Source organism: Siphateles boraxobius, unplaced genomic scaffold (assembly GCF_051911475.1).
Source record: "Siphateles boraxobius isolate OS27281-9 unplaced genomic scaffold, OSU_SipBor_1 86, whole genome shotgun sequence".
Lineage (NCBI taxonomy): Eukaryota > Metazoa > Chordata > Actinopteri > Cypriniformes > Leuciscidae > Siphateles > Siphateles boraxobius.
Window position 1 is genome coordinate 2,232,185 of NW_027509215.1, and position 20,316 is coordinate 2,252,500.

Genomic DNA, 20,316 nt, shown 5'->3' on the forward strand with positions numbered 1-20,316 from the left:
AACTGCAGCGCGCGCTTAATAAACAGCGTTTGGTGTGGACGCTAATATAGTTGTTATCTTTATAGTTATCATTCGTGGTGTGAACGGGCCTTAACGTGTCAACTTACTCTTGTGGTAGCTGAAACGTTTGAAAGTGCTGTTAAAAAGTATATATATATATATATATATATATAGGCCTAGGCTATATCTAAAATGTAACATTTAAAGGGTTTATGTGGTCCAGGCTTTAATTAGGAGTAGCCTACCAAAACCCCTCATAATTCGCATGCATTAAGGAGCATCTTTTTTCAGCACTGCGATTTCACGCAGATGAGCGCAAAGTCTCTTTGGTTTGGCCCCACAGTCTCCGTGTCTGGTTGGCAGAGAGACAGTGCGTCTCTGCCTGGAAAGGGTTAGAGGGTTTGCTCGTTTCCAGTCCTGCCCATTCTCTGTCAAGGAGGAGGGACAGGAGCAACCAGTGCTGTGAGAGTTTTGACACCCACAGTCTTCAGATCGGATGCTGACACCTTCACACCAGTGAAAACCTGCTAAATATACCCACCAGTGCCCGTCTGCGCGACAGAGAGGACGGAAATCAGTCATTTAAGGGAGTGACCCGACCGCGCGCCCGCAGAAGCGCACATAGCCCGTTGCCAACAAGCCGAGGACGCGCTGTCAAACCTCTAGACTTTGGATTATGAAATTCAAGCAGCAACAGCACTGACTGTGTGAGAATCTCCCGCTTTACAGTGCTGTGACTTTCTTCTTCATCTTATAGAAGAGGAGACAGCGGTTCCCTGGGTCCGAGTGACAGGATCTTTCTCCAGCTAACTAACGCGTGGATTCAGAAATAATTATTACACGAAATCCTGAGGATATAACTGAACAGATTTCTTTGAGGATGTACTGGCTTTTGCTCTGTGTGACTCTAACGGGGTTGTCCGTGGCTCGCGCTCTAACGGGTGAGTTGGATATTGGTGTGTTAATTGTGTCGGTTTGGCACGGGTTCTCTGCGCACAGGAGAGCTCTTTTATGTGTATTACTGTCGTTTGTTATTGATGCTCACGTGTAGGACTGCTGTTTCAGAAGAGAAACAAGTAGAAACCGTGTATTTGGTGAAGGGAGAAATAATTCGTTACGCACTAGGTGACTCTACCAAATTAAATGCTACAAATAAGTTCAAACCAGTATGTTTCTACACTGTAAAATGGGAAAATGTGCAGTTTGTTACAATAAGGATATATTTGATCTGCCCCTTAAATTGCATTTGGTTTAAACTAATAGACAGGTTTTATTGTGTAATTGATACAATTACTTTTGTGAATAAAACCCAGTTAATTTCGATGTTTCCAAGACTTTATTGCTTATGTTGGTTTTGTATTTACTTAATTTTTCTGAAATTGACTTAATTTGTGTATTTTAATTTTATTTTTTCAGTTATTTGTGTTTGCTTTATTTATTTATTTATGCTATTTATTTGGTAATAGGTGTAAAACAAGTAGATTAGTCGATTCATGGCAGCGCTTGGACGAAAGATGCTCCGTGTCTGTGTGTGTGTGTGTGTGTGTGTTGTATACGCGAGAGAGTTGGGTGTGTGTTATCAGACTCAAACACCCAGACACAGAGGCATATCTGTCCACCACGTCTGCACACCCATATACAGTGACCCTTATTCCACCGCCTGTTGTGTTCAGCTCAGATACATTGATCGATTTAACGGCGCATAATCAATTCTCTGATCTGTTCGATCGTCTGTCTTACAGCGTGTAAGATGTGTGTGACATTATGGGTGTCGTGTTACCTTTGTGTACTTATCTGTAGGCTAGTATATGAGATGTATTTAGTGTACAGTACTATGACTGGTTTTAGATATGACACCCTTTTAAAATGATAAATGTGCAACTCTGGTTTTTAGAAAGTCCCTGCGGTGGGGAAATCACTATCTCCAGGGCCGGGTATGTGACCTCTCCTGGTTACCCGACTGCATACCCGGTGAACAAGCAATGCACCTGGCTGATCCAGGCGCCTGATCCACAGCAGAAGATCCTCATCAACTTCAATCCGCATTTTGACCTGGAAAGTCGGGAATGCAAGTAAGTCTAACCAACCTTCCCGTCCTTGAGGAAAACTGGGCGTCGTAAATGATAGGATATCAGATTGTTAGTCTGTTTGTGAGTTGTATCCGTGTATAGCTTCTAGCCTTCTACTGACTTGAATTGGGAAAGACTGGATTAGGCAATTGATTTATTGAACAGGAAACCAGGACTTGCGTTCCTACAGCCATTTCTCCAGTTCATTTCCTACAAGTGGTCTTCTACTTTACTCTCTCTGGTCTCACAAAACATCTACCTGGTTTCAAAGCAGATCAGTTTGGCGTTCAGATCTTGAGGTGTGCCACCTGTTGGTTGAAAATTAAATATTTCAGATTCATAAAGCTAAATTTAGGAAGTGAACTAGATCTGTTTAAGAACAAACGTCCCAGGCTGTGATAATGGATCTGCATTTATCACTCAGAGGGATGTTTTTCCCGAGGAGAAAAGGGGGATGGTTTTCCCAAGAGGAAATCTCCCAGAATGAAAAGAATGCGAAGTCAAAATGGGAAAGGCACATATGATCTGAGAGCGCTCTGTTTATGGTTTTAATTTTCATCAGTTTGATGAGGCTTCCAGCATCACATGAGTAATTAAGCTGATTGTTTTCTTAACGAGGAGGCTGACAGACAACGCCATTAAGTGATAGTGAGGTTGGAGGCAGAGCTTGTTATTGCCTTGTGGAGCATTTCAATGGTTTTAGTTAACAGCATCAGCACTCAAACATTCACAAGGCTTTGTGTGGACTGAATCTCATAAATGAGATGGATTTGATGACTCTCTCTGTCATTGTAAACAGCTCGTAAATGGGGCGTAAATCAGCAGCTGTCAGTCACATAGACTTTGCTTTACTGTTGGGTTGGATTTCAGCGCCAGGGGACCAATGAAAAGACCCTTATGCTGAATGCCCTGTTGTTGGACCCTGAGGGGGCATGAAAGAGCAACAGACAGACCATGACCATCCCTTTCTCTTTCAGTTCATCTTATTTAGTTTGTGTGTGTGTGTGTGTGTGTGTGTGTGTGTGTGTGTGTGTGTGTGTGTGTGTGTGTGTGTGTGTGTGTGTGTGTGTGTGTGTGTGTGTGTGTGTGTGTGTGTGTGTGTGTGAGGGAAGTAAAAAATGGCATGCTATATACCTCGCATACTATTTTTGAAGTGTGCAGTATTATACTATACATGTATGCAAATAGAATGTAGATTCTGTTTCGATATATATTCTTCTTTTTGTGAATAGATTATCAGATTGTCCTACTACTTTTTTTTTCAAAATGTAAAGTATACAATCACAACACATTGCACATTAAAACTGTATCCCACTCCACAACACAATGCACTCAAATTCTTCTATATCCAGTATGAAAATATTTGATCAGACTGCACAAGTTTAAAGGGATAGTTTCAAACCTGTATGACTTTCTTTCATCTGTGGAACACAAACGAATATATTTTGAAAAATATTTTAACCATTTTTGTCTATACAATGAAAATCATTCGCATCCAAAACAAGTTTGGACCCAACTGACTTTTATTGTATTGAAGGGGAAAAAAACGGAGAAAAAAAAATCTATTTTGTTGCACAGAAGAAGAAAAAGTCATACAGGTTTGGAACGATATGAGGATGAGTAAAATACATTTTTGGGTGTCTCTTTAAGTCTGTAAGCAGTATTCTAGTATTCCATTTTAAGCATACATTTTTGGTTAAAAACCATCCCTTGTTAAAGAAACGTTTAAAAAAGATCAAAATTCGAAACAATAATCAAAACTACTGTATATAAAGACAATAATCTAAATAGTCCTCTATGATGAATCAGGCTGAATCATCATTCGTAACATAAACTCTGTCTCCTGAACTGGACGTCATCAAATTTGGTGTTGGGTTTAAGCGACTAATTTTTTTAGCATGTTAGAAATAAAACACATGTTCAATCACACATGATGTGTTTGTTTTGGATTATAAATGTGCAAGATTCCAGCTGCAGATGTTTATCAATCTTGTAACAGAGATCTTTGAAAGCTTTCATGCTTCACAAGAAATACAAAAACCTGCCAGGAAGAGAGACATAGATATAGACATATTGCATCTCTGCAATTTGGACAGATAGACAGATTAATCAAGAATATTTTAAAACAACAATGCTCACCCTGAGCATTGGTTACTAGTATTACTTAATTTTCTCCCAGATTTCCAGAACTTTCCTGTCCATTCAGAAACATTCAGCGAGCTTAAATGTTCTGCCTCAAAATGCTAAATCCAGATGCCAACAATAAGATTGTGACTGTCAATGCATGCTGTGGAATGTCTGGTGTGTTTAGGACGGACTACCATGAGTGTGAGTTTCAGAACTGGAAGGTTAATCAGAACTTCACTTTAACTTGGACCAGATGCCGCTGTGTTGTTTTTGGACTGGTTTCAGTTTTTTAGCTGTGGCAAAACTGCAGAGTTTATGGTGAACATTATTAAACGAACCCTGCGGAAAAGCCCAAGAGACCACAGCGAATCACGGTATTCATTCCTTCCTGCGCTGCACTGCAGAGAACAAACGCATCAGACAATCTAACAGCCTTTTATTTCAACATATTAAATAACAGAGCAGAGCTGGTAACACATGCATCCTATGAGAATATTTGAGATACTGCATTAACAGTTTCTGACTGGCAAAAAACATTCCTGTCTTTATTGAACTTACAAGTTGTATCTCAGATGTGATGATTGTGATGACAAAAATGCTAGTGGCTTTAGCTTTTACATGTAGTTAGATTGCACTTCATATTCATATTTGATATGCCAGTTACCTAGTGCGCTTTCTTTATTCTTAGAATGATGAATTAAAATAGTACTTAATTATTTTGCTGTCATCAACAACAAAGCTGCACATGGATCAATTTTGGCGTTATGAGTGTTGCCATGGAAACAAATTATATCTGAGCCCGAGGATGTGAACAGCTCAGAGTAGGATCTCCAAGTTGTCATCTTGTAATTATAGTAATTCCCACATGGTATGAACGCAGCATTAATCTAAAGCATTAAAAATGGTTCTCTTAGGTACTCATTGATAAAGCGCCATAGGTTCTAAAAAACTGTAAAATAAAGTCCCATGTTAATTGAGAAGGACCAAAGAGACAGGAGCACATCCATGCTGGGAGATCAGATGTTTTGGTATCCGGTTCGGGAGAGTGGAGTCTTGCTGTTATAGTTCGTTTTTTGCAATGGGAAAGTTTATTGAGCTCAGCTAGAGTGATTTGTTTACAGTAGTTGTGGTGTACTTCTTTTATCTAGTGTCTTAGAGGGTCCGTGTGTTTCTAGAGCATTCTTGTCTTATCTAAGGGGAAGTTAGAGATGGGGGTCCTACAAATGCCTCTGTAATTAGTGTGAAATGTGTCACATATGTTCCCGTGGCACAACCCACACACACACATGTACACACACACACAAACACACGCACACACACACACACACACACACACACACACACACACACACACACACACACACACACACACACACACACACACACACACACACACACACACACACACACACACACACACACACATAAACACACAACTATATCCTTCATCCTCATAAAGACAGAGATGCAGTTTTCCATTTCAGATTTGCTTGTTGTTTTATGATGTGTGTTCCAGGAGAGAAAACACAAGTATTTTCCTGCAGCATTCATGAGGATTCATTCCTCTCAGTCCCACTACACACACAGCTACGGAGTTGAAATAATGTTCATCATTAATGGCTTTGTTGTGTGGGAATGCTTTAATAATTCTGCACATATTAATCATTAATGACACTTTTTCTCTCTCACCTCCTTCTTAACAACCCTTCCGAACAGCCACACACACACACACACACACACACACACACACACACACACACACACACACACACACACACACACACACACACACACACACACACACACACACACATTATTGCTAAGGCAAGCATCACCATAACTATTACTCATAAGTGTTGTTAGAGATTTAAACCAACTACTAAATCTTAAGTATTAAACTTTGGCATTTCACTACTTGTGCTATGAATGATGCCATCCTGGCAATGTGCTAACAAAACCTCAGAACACCCTAGCAACTTTTACTTTTAAACATAATCAGACTCTCACACTTTATCATTTTCCTCATTCTCAATTCTCATTTATGTCAGGACTGAATCAGCTGCAAACCTCCAGAACCGAACCATTATTCCTGACAGTTTCATGGTTGGTTTATTTTACTCTCAATAAGTCACTATATCAGCAGCTTTCACATCCTCATGTGTGTCTTGCTCAATAGCAGGATATTTATCAATCCAAAACTACAGACATTGTGTTTCTGTCTTTGAAGAAAGTGCAAGATCTGTTGTAATCACTGTTAAAACACATTGCAGAACTGAACTCTCATTCAATTTATCAGAAACGTGTGTGTGTGTGTGTGTGTATATACACACATATTAGAGTTGTCAAAAACTACCGGTCCGCTGATAGACGCCTGCTTTCAAATCTGCTTTCTTATCTGTGTAAGCGCTCGATGAAGAGAAGAGCGTCATTGATGTATATTTACAAAATGTTTTTGAAGCGCTGATCATTGTAGCCAATCACAGACAGTCGATGAGCGCGTGAGTACAGTGCGCAATCAGAGGTGTTTACGAAATTGGACATTTTCAGTATTAAATCATGTTAATTAAATAGAAAATAACTAATTGAATTAACAAATTTCTTCAGGTATTTTTTCAGAAGCCTAGAAAAATATACATTTCTTCAAGAAGCTGGGACACCTTTTTCTGCCATGGGTTCCTGTTATAAAGTAAATGATTCATTAAATTACCCAGATCATCAGTCTAACTTGAGTCCAGGAATGGAGCGATCTGTCTGAATGGCAGGAAGCACGCTTCGGCTCTCACAGAGGGTCGTGTCGTGGTGAGAGGTCAGAGATCATACTGACCGTCAGTGTCTTGGGTTACAGGAGAGCAAGAGAGCACCAGTGTACTCAGAGGGGGTGTTGTGTGTAAAACCAGTGTCAGGTCAGCAGGAAATGCCTCATGTTTCTGGTGGTTTTGTTGGAGCTGATGCTGTTGGAGTCATCTAAATAAATCTAAATGAGTCATGCAAAAATTAGTCAATATCAAACCAGGGGGAAGAGTTTTCAGAGTTTCCAGTTACACTGTCTATAAGTGTATTTATAATAAAGGCATTTCAATGTTATTCATAATACATTATAATATGTATTCATTGTCACATCAAGAATATAAAGCAGTATAAAATTAAATTGACATATGGTGTGTTTTAATCCATTATGGCCTTTAAATGCATAAACATAAATAATTGTGTATTATAATGTTTTTTTTATATTGATGTACATTATTACAGTTATTGACAAGAACATGAAACTGATTGTAAGGTTTTGTATAAGGAATTATGGATGTAATCAAAGCATGAAAAATATCCACATGTTTATTATTTTATCATATTTATCTCATATCATGTATCATATCATATTACATTGCCCATAACAGAACACAGAACACTTTTTACATTAAATTACTTGTAATTACAGAATGCATTACATTACAGTATTACAGAATACATAAGCAATGTATTTTCAATAGTGTGTGTGTGTGTGTGTGTGTGTGTGTGTGTGTGTGTGTGTGTGTGTGTGTGTGTGTGTGTGTGTGTGTGTGTGTGTGTGTGTGTGTGTGTGTGTGTGTGTGTGTGTGTGTGTGTGTGTGTGTGTGTGTGTGTGTGTGTGTGTAGGTATGATTTTGTTCAGGTGTTTGATGGTGTGGATGAGAACGCTTCCTCTCCTGGGAGATTCTGCGGCAAAATCGCTCCGTCTCCGATTACCTCTAGTGGAAACTCTTTACTCATCAAATTCACCTCCGACTATGAAAGCTCTGGAGCCGGTTTCAGCATCCGCTATGAGATACACCGCACAGGTACCAGAAAACAAACACACACACAGTCAAAGATCTTATAATGTACATGCTCACAAAGACAAAGAGGGTCTTTTAATCAAAATATTGATTCTCTCGTAATGTATGAGTGCATGTAAATGACTTTATTCTCTGACATATACTGTTCAGTTCCTGTGGTGGTTCAGTGATACTTTTCTTTCCGTGCAGGTACTGAATGTTCCAGAAACTTCACTGAACCAAACGGAGTATTCCAAACCCCTGGATTCCCTGATAATTATCCAAACAACCTTGAGTGCACCTTCATCATCTTTGCACCCAAGATGGCAGAGATCGTTTTGGACTTCCAGAGCTTCGATATGGAATCGGACCCGTCTGCACCTGTGGGGGCCGTCTGCAGATTTGACTATCTTGAGATATGGGATGGATATCATACAGGTAGAGACGAGAAAAAAATCTAAGGGTGAACTTAAAGGGTTTGTTCGCCCAAAAAAGAAAATTCTATCAGTATTTACTCACCCTCATGTTGTTCCAGCCCCGTAAGACCTTCGTTCATCTTCGGAACACGAATTAAGATATTTTTGATGAAATCTGAGAGCTGGATCACTCCTCCATAGGCTTCTAAGGGATTGAACTTGTTCACTAGTGTAATGGCGTAAGCTTCTGTGTTGCACGTCAACACATCACACACGACCAGCGTCGGCCAATAGTGAGCCTACGTGTGACGTAGCTCTACGCAATCACACTACGTTAACTGACTCGAGGCCCACAGAGAAGGAAATGAATAGTTGAAATAAAGTCGTTATTGTTGTTTGTTTTTGCAAACAAAAAGTATTCTCGTCGCTTGATAAACTTAAGATTGAGCCACTGTAGTCACTTGGACTATTTTAACGATGTCTTTAATAACTTTTCGGGGCCGGCAAGTTTCAATCCCTTAGCAGCCTATGGAGGAGTGATCCAGCTCTCAGATTTAATCAAAAAATCTTAATTCGTGTTCCGAAGATGAACAAAAGTCTTACGGGGTTGGAACAACATGAGGGTAAATACAGACAGAATTTTCATTTTTGGGTGAACTATCCCTTTAAGGGTTTAAATACAGTGTTAACTTTTAGACTTCATGCTGAGAGCACCAGGAAGTTTATAAAGTCTTAAGGGCCCAATACACTCACTGCAAATTTATTTTCCGTTCTTTGATTAGGGGTAAAAAGAAATTTAAATTATCTTTGTTGCCATATACTGTTAGCGGACATCCTGTATGTAAATATGTGCTGCGCTTTCCTCTCAATAACAATATAAACACACAACAAAAATGACGGTAGTTACGCATTGATCATAACGATGTGGATATGTTTGCGCGAGCTCTGCAATCAGTGCTGCAGTCAAGTCACGTCACGTTCATTTATATAGCACTTTATACAATAGACTGCTTTAAATCAAGCAGCTTTACAGTATTACACATGAAAACATATAAAGCAGCTCTCCAGTGTGTTTATGTTTTTAGTTGTGTACGTAAATGCCTCAGAGCACACCTACCTATTACGTAATCCTCACTGACCAATGGTGGTTCGAAGGTGTTAACCAGCCAGAGCAAACTTTTATGGAAAGTTTGCATTGGCAAGCTGTTTTGAACTCAAACTCCAAACGAACTTCGTTTTAGCCTGATTCTGTTCGAAATAACGTCACATCAGTTTGTTCTTCAATTTCGCTTGAGGAAAAGCTTTTTAGAAAATATCCACAGGCAACAGAATAGCCAAAGACAGACACACATAAACATACACACACACACACACACACAAAACTCAATCATTATAGCTCTTATGGTTATTAGAATTGTACTGGATGATGAAAGGCAGAGTTTTCGATTTAGATGTGAATTGAATTGCTTAAAACTCCATCTCTCTCTTTCTCTCTTTCTCTCAGTGGGGCCTCATATTGGTCGATACTGTGGTTCCAGACCACCAAGTCGTGTGATCTCGTACACCGGGATTCTCTCTCTCACCATCCACACAGACAATGCCATCACCAAGGAGGGTTTTTCAGCAAATTACAGCATCCGAACCAGCCCAGACCCACCTCAGCATCACCAAGGTTAGTGTGAGACCTTGTGCCTCATTTATAAAGTGTTTGAACGTACAGATTTTATGTTAGATATGCGTATACTAAAAATCGCAGCCAACATTCATATTTATTTTTTTTGGAACGTGGTAAAGCGCTTACTGCAGGTATTTGGAAATCTAAGCAATTCTTGTCGCTCGTGATTCTCAAGTAAAGGATTTGGACGTTGACCAGCGCTCTTTTATATGTTAATGACTTTAATTAGGTAGTGTTTATAAGGTGGAGATCTGAAGCCATTCAGTTACGCATAATTTCAAGATTTCAAGATTTCACATCTGGAAGAGAGGCGTACGCATGTTTTTTGTGCGTGCTTTAGTTCTCTGAATCACACATAAGCACATTCGAGAAATGATCGTAAGATCAAATGTAGGGCAGTTTCTAAGCAACATTTTGAAAATGAGGACCCTTCAGTTTCATTTAAAAGCATTCATTTTGTACATTTTATAAATAATTTTTCTATTTATTATGTTTTTTCAAGTACTGTTGGACTGCTTTTTTCCACCTCTCTCTGATTAAACACTGCTTTTACTGTGCTCATAAGGCTTCTCTATATAAGTGACCTCTATTATTTTTATAATTTTAAGCATTTTGAATCCGTTGTGAATTTGCTGCAGTATTACATAGAAGATATGTAAATTGCGGTACGATGTTAATGTCTTCATGACTGTGCCGCTACAACCATTAAAGCGTGGTCACATTTACCAGTGAGAGCGAAATCAGGGCATTTCAAAAGGAATCCCCGTGATCGGGAATGTCACGTGAGGGCAAAATATTTCGGGGTCAAGTGAATTTGCGGCGTTGACCAAAAGAAAGCTGCTTGGTTTGAAAGTGACTTCTTTGTTCTGCTTCATACATCGCTACACCACTGACATTAAACAATAGACCCCTATAAATTTCGCTAATGGGACTGCACCTTAGTGAAATTTGTTTTTGCAGATTAGTTTCAGGCCTTTGAGTCACTGAGGAAAGCCTGTTTCATACAGTAAGCACATGCTGTCTTAGAAAGACTAATTTGCATTGCTTTATGGGAAAAGTAAGACACTGAACTACTTTAAAGGGTTAGTCATCCAAAAAGGAATTACTCAACCTCATGTCGTATCAAACCTGTAAGACTTTCATTCATCTTTCAAACACAAAAGATGATCTTTTTGATGAAATCTGAGAGTTTTCTGTCCCTCCATTGACAGCTACGCAACTACCACTTTGATGCTTTAAAAAGTTCATAAAGAGATCATAAAACCAATCCATATGAATTGAGCGGTTTTGTCAAAAAACTTTTGAAGAGACCAGATCGCTTTATATGATGAACAGATTTAATTTAGGCTTTTATTCACATATAAACATTCATCAACTCATACATCAGTTTTGGTAAACGGAAGCTCTCAAGCATGTTCGCTTGACGTGCGAGAACCAATGAGGTTCATTTTCGTGTCGCGCAGCGCGTTTGCGCTTCTGCAAGAACAAATAAGGTTTGTTTTTTCCTATTCAAGCTGTTTCGGTTGAGCTTCTGTTTATGTTTACTGATCAACGTTCATATGTGAATAAAAGCTTAAATTAAATCTGTTCATCATATAAAGCGATCAAGAATCTTCCAAAAATTTGCGACAAAATTCATTAGGATTAGTTTTACGATCTCTTTATGAACTTTTTGAAGCATCAAAGTGGTAGTTGCGTAGCTGTCTATGGAGAGACAGACATAATAAGTATGCGATGCAGTTTCGTCGTCTGTCGCTTTAAATGCTCGAGCTCTTTAAAGCAGGATGGATTCTGATTGGCTGTGAATGTTTTTACCGTTCATCAGCTGGAAAAATCGCTCTGAAAGTGATTCCAACTATATCGTTTCCCTGTACCGTTATCATTATAGCTGTGGTGTGGAGTCTGCTATTCTTTTATATTTAGAACTATTATTAGAAGTAGATCTTTATCATTATTGTTACAGTTATCATTCTTGGTGCAAACAGGCCTTTAGATTCAGTGATCTCCACAGCTGGTTCTTCAAGCATTTGGTCCTTTTCCATGTCTGTGAGTGCAATATCTCAATTAAAGTCACCATGAAATCAAAATGGACAATTCTTGTTTTTTATGGAATATTGCAGTATTAATTATAAATAATTTATCAGATTTTTTTTTACTCATGTGCCCTAATCTTTAGTCAAAATAGTCCCCTCCCTCTTGCAGCTATATCTCTTTTCCTCACTGATGATGTGTTTACTGGCGTGATGGCGGGACAACCTGTCACTCACATGACATCACAGCAACCGTCAAACCATCCAATTTATTCCCGATGGCTCCATTTTTTCTTGTTCGAGAAGCTGTTTCGCTCGAATTTACGTCACAATAGGAAAGAAAGATCTCAACTTCTGTGCCATGCCGATTTTAAAAGGAAAATTAAGTTTAAAGTCTTTCATTTTATTTTAAATAAAAATAATTGTGGGAAATGTAGTTAGAAGTTAAATTGTGTTTATTACCTTGCCATGTTGTGTATAAGCGCATGCTAAAACCCAAAATTTGGGTTAAAAAATGGTGTGAAAAGCCAGGGTTTTGTATAACAAGAATCTCTATTTGGAACTCTTTTATTTCAAATAACATGAAATTAAAATGTTCATTGCAGGACATAATTGTTACACATTTTATACATGCAGTTTATTTAATTTAATGTTTTATATTGTTTTTTATTTATCTCTGGTCAATGTAAATTTGAGAATGACATGGGAACAGCTGATATTTCTCTGGCTCTCAGCTCACTCAGTCTGGGGCTTTTATTAAACCCATCTATCATGTTTTCAGAGAGACACACACTAACTGAGACTGTTAGCAATAATGTGGCAATAATGTGCTTGATGGCACTGAGGAAACACCCATGATCCATTGAGACCTGAACCCAGCTCAGATTCACTTCACAAAACTGTGTATGTGTGTGCTTTCAGTTCAGTGTAATAAAGTGCAAAGAGGTTGTCCGTTTATAATTCATCTTCATCACACGGCCACACAGGGCAGGAGGGTCACATGGGTCACCACATCTGAGGCCAAACATGAAAGGCTAATATTAACTTCCTATTGTGAGAAGAGAGCATATATGACACACACTCTCTCCCTTTCACTCTCTCTCTCACACACACACACACACACATTGATATGTATTAACAAAATATTTACTAAACCTAAAAATTCTGACTGTATCAGATTTAAAATAAATGAGCATGTCAGATTTTATAATAAAAAAAGTCAGTTAAACCTCAAAAAGTCAGTTAAAATTTTATGATTTGCTGTTTAGAACTGCAAAAACACGACACTGCTGCTCACAGTACATCTTTTTGTATGTATGTATGTATGTATGTTTGTATGTGTGTGAGTGTAGGTGAGTGCATGTCTCCTTTAGGGATGGAAAGCGGTGAAATCACAGAAGACATGATAACTGCATCATCACAGTATAATCCCAGCTGGTCTCCACTGCGCTCCAGACTGCATTACCCCGACAACGGCTGGACGCCATCGGAGGATTCTGCTCGGGAGTGGATACAGGTACAAACACACACACACTCTCTAGTTTTATAGGGAAAGACTGTTTCATTTCACCAGACAACAATACATGACCTTTACACGTGGAAAGTCACACATGCACACATGGATTGACAAGTTATATAAGAGGGTGAAAACAGTGCTTGCCGGTCTTGAGTGTGTACCTGTGTTTGACCTTAAAGAGTTTACTTTAGATTTAGGGGACAGTACACCCCCACCAGACCAACCCTACACCATACCCCCCCCCCCCCCCCCCCCCCCCCCACGCCCCCTGCCCCCATTAAAAAAAACTGCTGTTTTTTTTGGCTTTTTGTAGACAGAAGACAGCATCTTGAAATAGAGAGGGGGGGATGGGATAGAGACATGTCATAGGCTAGACTCAAACCTCCATCTACAAATTGGGCATTAAATCAAATTCAACACTCAAATTCAACACAGTATTAACCAAAATATTAATATTAAATTATACACACACACACACACACAGACACACACATATTTGGCTGAATTTATTTGATCAAAAACACCATAAAATAGTAATATTGTGAAATATTACTACAATTTAAAATAACAGTTTCCTATTTTAATATAGTTTAGAATTGAATTTATTCTTGCGATGGCAAAGCTGAATTTCCACATGATCCTTTAGAAATCATGATAATATGCTAATTTGTTTCTCAAGAAACATTTCTTATACAGTTGTGCTGCTTAATATTTTTGGATATGTGATCAATTTTATTCAGGATACTTTGATAAATAGAAAGTTTAAAAGAACAGCATTTATTTGGAATAGAAATATTTGAAAAGATTATAAAAGTCTTTACTTTCTCTTTACTATGACTTTTGATCAATCGAATTTGTCCTTGCTAAATAAAAGTAGTAATTTATTTCAAAAAAATCGTATTGACCCAGACTTTTGAACGGTAGTGTATATATATATATATATATAAATCTTTGATTTAATATCATTTATCTTGCTTCGATTTAATATCCAGTCTGACGAGATTTATGCGATAGATGTAAGATCTGCATTATCACTTTAGTTGGACACACTCATACATTCACAAAGGGGTTTTCCTGCCTCTTTATTTCTACAATGAATTTGATTGGCATGTTGTCATTCTCACAGCAGTACACGCAGGAAGGGTTTCCTCTCTGAAAGAGGACATTTTTGGAGTGCTTGCACTGACAGTAGGCCAGCGTTTCTGACGTTACCAGAAAAACATACTCACATCTGGACAACACATTTCATTCTGACACAGATAGACAGAGAGAAAGAGCTCCATATCTGAACAAGATGTTCAAGCAACACAGATTTCTTTTTTAGCTGCAGGAGTGAGAAGTGAACTAATATTTAAAGGTCTTTGCTTTCCTTTGAGCATGAGCCTAAGATTTTGACTATTAAGTATATCAAGTTATATGTCTGATATTTAAGACTATAATTAAGTGTACATATGTGAAATATTATTATAATTTGAAATACCTTTTTTCTATTTTATATATTTTTAAAAGTAGCTTAATCTTCTGATGGCAAAACTGAATTACTCCACAGTCTTCAGTGTCACATGATCCTTCAGACATCAGTCGAATATGATGATTTGGTGCTCAAGAAACATTTCTTATTATTATCAATTTTGAAAAGTTGAGCTTTTGAAAAATTTTCTGGGAACCATTAAACATTTTTTCAGGATTCTTTGATAAATCAAAAGTTAAAAAAACAACAACATTTATTTGAAATATAAATATTTTATAACAAATTTCTTTAAGGTCACTTCTGAATCAAAATATTAATTATTTTCTTTTTAAAAAATCATACTGACCCCAAACTTTTTAACAAAGTTACATAGTGCATACAAAAAATGTAGTTCTTTTCGAGCTTACAGCAACTGGTCCCCGACTTTCATTGTAAGGAAAGACATATTCTTTTGGCAGTTCACAGAAAAAAAAATTCAAGTGAGAAGACAAAGGGCAGAATTTTTATGTTTGGGTAAACTATACTGTTAACCTTACTACTCTTCCGGGTGTCATAAGAATGTTGAGTTGCTGTTTGAGTCATCACCCTGTCAGTGACAAGCACAACGGATGTGTGAATTGAGGCAAAACGGCCGTGGCAAGGGTGTCTGCGAATCTGGCAAGCAATGTCAAAGCTTTTTTCAGAAATTGCTGTTCCATTTTCCCTTCTCTCAACCCATCTGTCTTCCCTGTCCAACGTCTTCATATTCCTGCCTTTGAACAAGTGATCCTTGTCCTGGGGCACTTTTGAATCAAACTATGTCTTGTCTTTTGGCCTCAGTCTGGCAAGTATCCCAAGAAAGCAAAGCAGCATGAGGGTCAGTAGAGTGCCGTCTTCCTTTTTCCTTATTCCTCTTCCCTTTCCTGTTTAAATTCTTTACTTCTCTCTCACACACATGCACCCACCAATATCCTGTTTTCTACAAAAAGTGTCCATGTTTGTCTTAGATCCTGGCATTTGAGGGGCTCTGCTTCTACCCTGCCATTGTTCACTCGCTAAAGGTTGTTAACACTTGTTTTAGCTTGTTAGCGATGGCTGGCTCCAGTTGGCAGGTCGAACGCTTCTGATACGGCACAATATTGAAAAGCAATTAGCCTCATAATACCTTCCTGTTCGGAGAGAGAGAGCGAGAGAGAAAGAGATGGCCGCATCTGCTCACTCAGACTTGGGTGGAAATCAGTGGGAGAGAGATGTGAACTTTTGTGCCAGGAATGCTTGTATTGAGCCAAACTCTCTCAATAGGCTATTTATGCACACTTCTGTTGCGTCAGTTGTGTTTAATTTATCTCAAGAGTCACGCACACACGCACTCAAGAGACAGACAATAACTGACAGGCTAGATTTAATGCAGGAATTGCTCCACGACAACATGATTTGTCATCCTGGCCCAGAGCATGTTTCGACATTTCTGGATCTGTGACCGTGTTTTTAGTGTTATGTGATCATTATTACTGTAAGGTTATTGAAGATCACTAAATCCTTAGAACAGACTTCTTGTAATTCTTGAGAAGGGAAGGAAATGGAAATTTTCGGAACCTGAAACACAATATAAGACCACGATAGATGCTTATAAAATGTGTTTGGTTTCATTGGACAGTTATTGTTGTTGTAAGTGATTCAGATTATGACAGAGGACTGTGTTTTAGTGCCAATATGGACATAAGTGGCAAAAGTTTTGTTTCACACTAGAAATGAGATTAGTGGAGTTTGGTTGTTTGATTACCTGACCTAAGCGTTTTGTACAACACAAGATATATAGATAATATAGATAAATTATAAAATAAAATGAGAAGTGGGTGCCAACTCTTGTCAAATTGTATAAAATTGATAATTGTGTTTAATTTGTTCAACGTGTAGTTGAAGTCATAGTTTTACAGTGGGAACCTCATGTTTCTTCCAGCAGTTTTCTGGCTGTAATTGAACCATATTTACATAGCTGCTTGTGCTGTACTTTATTTACAGTGTGTGTGTGCGTGTGTGTGTCCTCATAATGATAGGAGTATCAACGTGTGTGTGTGTGTGTGTGTGTGTGTGTGTGTGTGTGTGTGTGTGTGTGTGTGTGTGTGTGTGTGTGTGTGTGTGTGTGTGTGTGTGTGTGTGTGTGTGTGTGTGTGTGTGTGTGTGTGTGTGTGCGTGCTATGCAGAGAACACATCATAGATCATACTAACGGTCTGACAGTGAATCAGTGCAGTGTGTCTGACTGTGATTAACTAGCAGTTACATGACAACTGCTCCAACACAGAGTCCAAGACAACACGCATACATGTACACACACATATATAAACTCTCACTTGAGAGTAACAGCACTACTCTAACGATCTTTTTCTGTCTCTCGCAGGTGGACTTGGGTTTCTTGCGGTACGTGAAGGCCATAGGAACACAAGGTGCCATATCAAAGGAAACAAAAAAATCATACTACGTCAAAACATACAAGATCAGTGTGAGCTCAAACGGGGAGGACTGGATAACCATAAAAGACAAAACCAAACAGATGGTGAGTATTTATTTATTTGTGGTTGTTTTTTTTATTTATTAAGAAATTAATAGTTTTAATTCAGAAAGGATGTATTGATTAAAAGTGAAGTAAAGACATTTATAATGTTAAAAAAATATATGTAAAATAAATCTAAATTCAAATAAATATCATGGTTCCCACAAAAATATTGATAATAAGGTGCTTTTTTGAGCACCAAATCAGCATATTAGTATGATTTCTGAAGGATCATCTGACAATGAAGACTGAAGTAATGATGCTGAAAATTCAGCTTTGCCATCACAGGAATAAATTACATTTGAAAATATATTAAAATAGAAAACAGATATTTTAAGTTGTAATAATATTTCACAATATTGCTTTTTTTACTGTATTTTTGGAAAATAAAACTGCAGCCTTGTTGAGCATTAGAGATTTTTATTTATTTATTTTTTACATTTTATTTTCCTGTTTTTTATTTGATTTGATTAAAATGATCATATATTTTGTTTATTGTTTTTATTTTATATGTATTGTTATTGCTTTTATTATTATTGCACATTTTTCTATCTTTGTTTTGTTGATTGATGATTTGGCAATATTGTGTGTAAAATGCTTTGAAATCGAACATTGGTTAAGAAAAGCAGAGGAAAAAAGGAAGGAAAGTGATACATGTGTCATCTCTCTTTTTCTCAGGTCTTCCATGGAAATCAAAATCCCACGGATGAGGTACGCGTCAGGCTACCCAAACCCACCCTCACCCGTTACCTACGGATACGACCTATGACCTGGGAACAAGGGATCTGCATGCGTTTCGAAGTGTACGGCTGTAAAATATCAGGTATCCTGTCACGCACATACACTGAGTTTCAGCCATGACATCACTATGAAATCCCAGCAGTGGTTCACAGCACTGAGTCACTCATCATTCGCCTGGATTCACTCACTCCATGTGTGATCATTACAGAATGACTCCCCTCTTTATTCACAGACACCTAATACTGACATCAAGAGGTGCCACATGCGTGTGTGTGTGTGTGTTTATTTTAATAAATCCTCACCATTTCTGACAGCTAGAGTCAGACAGAAGTAGCCTATATGTCAGTTCCCCGTGGTTCAGAATATTGGTGCTTTTTTCATGATAATATGGTAGCTCACATTCTCTGTCTCTCTCTCCTTCTCTCAGATGCTCCATGCTCCAGTATGTTAGGGATGGTTTCGGGTCAGATTTCGGACTCTCAGATCTCAGTGTGGCCATTGGCAGAGAGGGGCTGGCTCCCTGAACAGGCCCGGCTGCTGACCGGCAGAACGGGCTGGGTGGTCTCTCACCCGCAGGGTCCCGTGAAGAACCAATCACTGGAGATAGATCTGGGGGCGCAGCGGATGGTAACGGGTCTCATTCTGCAGGGAGGGAAATACAGAGACGTGAATATTTTCATCAAGCGCTTCAGAGTTACACACAGCACGACTGGAACAGACTGGAGTCACATACAGGAGGAGAACAGCAACAGAGTGAAGGTATTGCTTTATCATCCTTGGGGTGAACGTCCCAGTTTAGAGCAAGAAAAAAATGCCATTTTTCTTTTTCTTTTATTTAACTGGACAGACACGAAACTAAAAAAAAAATTATTTTCACCCATCCAGGTGTTTTTGGGAAATCAGAACCACGACACACCAGAAGTTCGTACTTTTGATCCAGTGCTGATGCGTTTCCTGCGTGTGTACCCTGAGCGTGGCTCTCCTGACGGCATAGGGTTAAGGCTGGAGGTTTTAGGGTGTGACCTGCAAGGTGAGTGACACCAAACCAACCAGTCACAGAGCTCACAGAAATCCCGTTCACAGGCTCCCTTATACATATGAAGAAGATTTTTAAATGATGTATAGTTCATGAAAGCTTCATTTACCTAAAAGAAATTGCTTTTCAGAGCCCACAACACCTCTTCCCCTCACCACCACCATTGAAACTACAGTAGCTACCGTCACCAGCGCTCCAGGGAATATTCCAACAAGCACCATTATTCCACCGACAGCGGAGAGTTGCGATGATGACGGCAACTGCCATAGCGAAGCAGTGACGGACTATGACACAACAGGTTAGATACACATACTTTACACTTATATGTTTTATATAGTTAACATCCATCATTTTTATATATTGAGCTAATTATGTTGGCTAAACCATAACACTACCTCAACTCCTTAGAGAAACCTTATGGTATTTTTAGATTTTAATTAAGACATTATTTACTCTCTTTATTATGCTGTTTTCATTATAAGGACTGTTGGGAGGTCCCAATAATGTTGGTAATTTCAGGTTTTACTATCACTGTGGGACATTTAGTTATCCACTAGGAGAGCAAAACCTCCAAAACGTCCACACAGAGACAGACTATGACCCAAAAGGTTACAAAAACAAACACCCACACAGTAAAACACACACCAACTACGACCCAGCATGTAACACGCCTAGCAAAACAGTAACATGCTATGAACCATAGGTTACACAAAAACAAAGACGTAGACTCAGATTATCCAAACACAAATACGCGTTTATCATCTAAAACACACACAAAGACAAAGTCGTATGAATTAATAACGGCATCGTATTTATACGCACAGGAGAGTTTTTTCAGCTAATTCACAACACGTGCATGATTTGTTTTGAACCCCGTTCTAATATTAATGAATTTGGAGAAATTAGTCATTTG

General features: G+C 38.5%; 1 protein-coding gene across 1 annotated transcript in view; it reads left to right on the forward strand.

The window, feature by feature from the left end:
• The first annotated feature begins 358 nt into the window (after positions 1-358).
• The window catches only part of nrp1b (neuropilin 1b), a 26,050-nt gene continuing 6,092 nt past the window's right edge, over positions 359-20,316 (forward strand). The window contains exons 1-11 of the mRNA XM_077221926.1: positions 359-941; positions 1,895-2,072; positions 7,830-8,011; positions 8,198-8,425; positions 9,908-10,075; positions 13,461-13,624; positions 17,474-17,629; positions 18,305-18,449; positions 18,795-19,126; positions 19,253-19,397; positions 19,534-19,701. Coding sequence (XP_077078041.1) covers positions 881-941; positions 1,895-2,072; positions 7,830-8,011; positions 8,198-8,425; positions 9,908-10,075; positions 13,461-13,624; positions 17,474-17,629; positions 18,305-18,449; positions 18,795-19,126; positions 19,253-19,397; positions 19,534-19,701 — 1,927 coding nt within the window. The 5' untranslated portion in view covers positions 359-880. The remainder of the gene's footprint in view (positions 942-1,894; positions 2,073-7,829; positions 8,012-8,197; positions 8,426-9,907; positions 10,076-13,460; positions 13,625-17,473; positions 17,630-18,304; positions 18,450-18,794; positions 19,127-19,252; positions 19,398-19,533; positions 19,702-20,316) is intronic.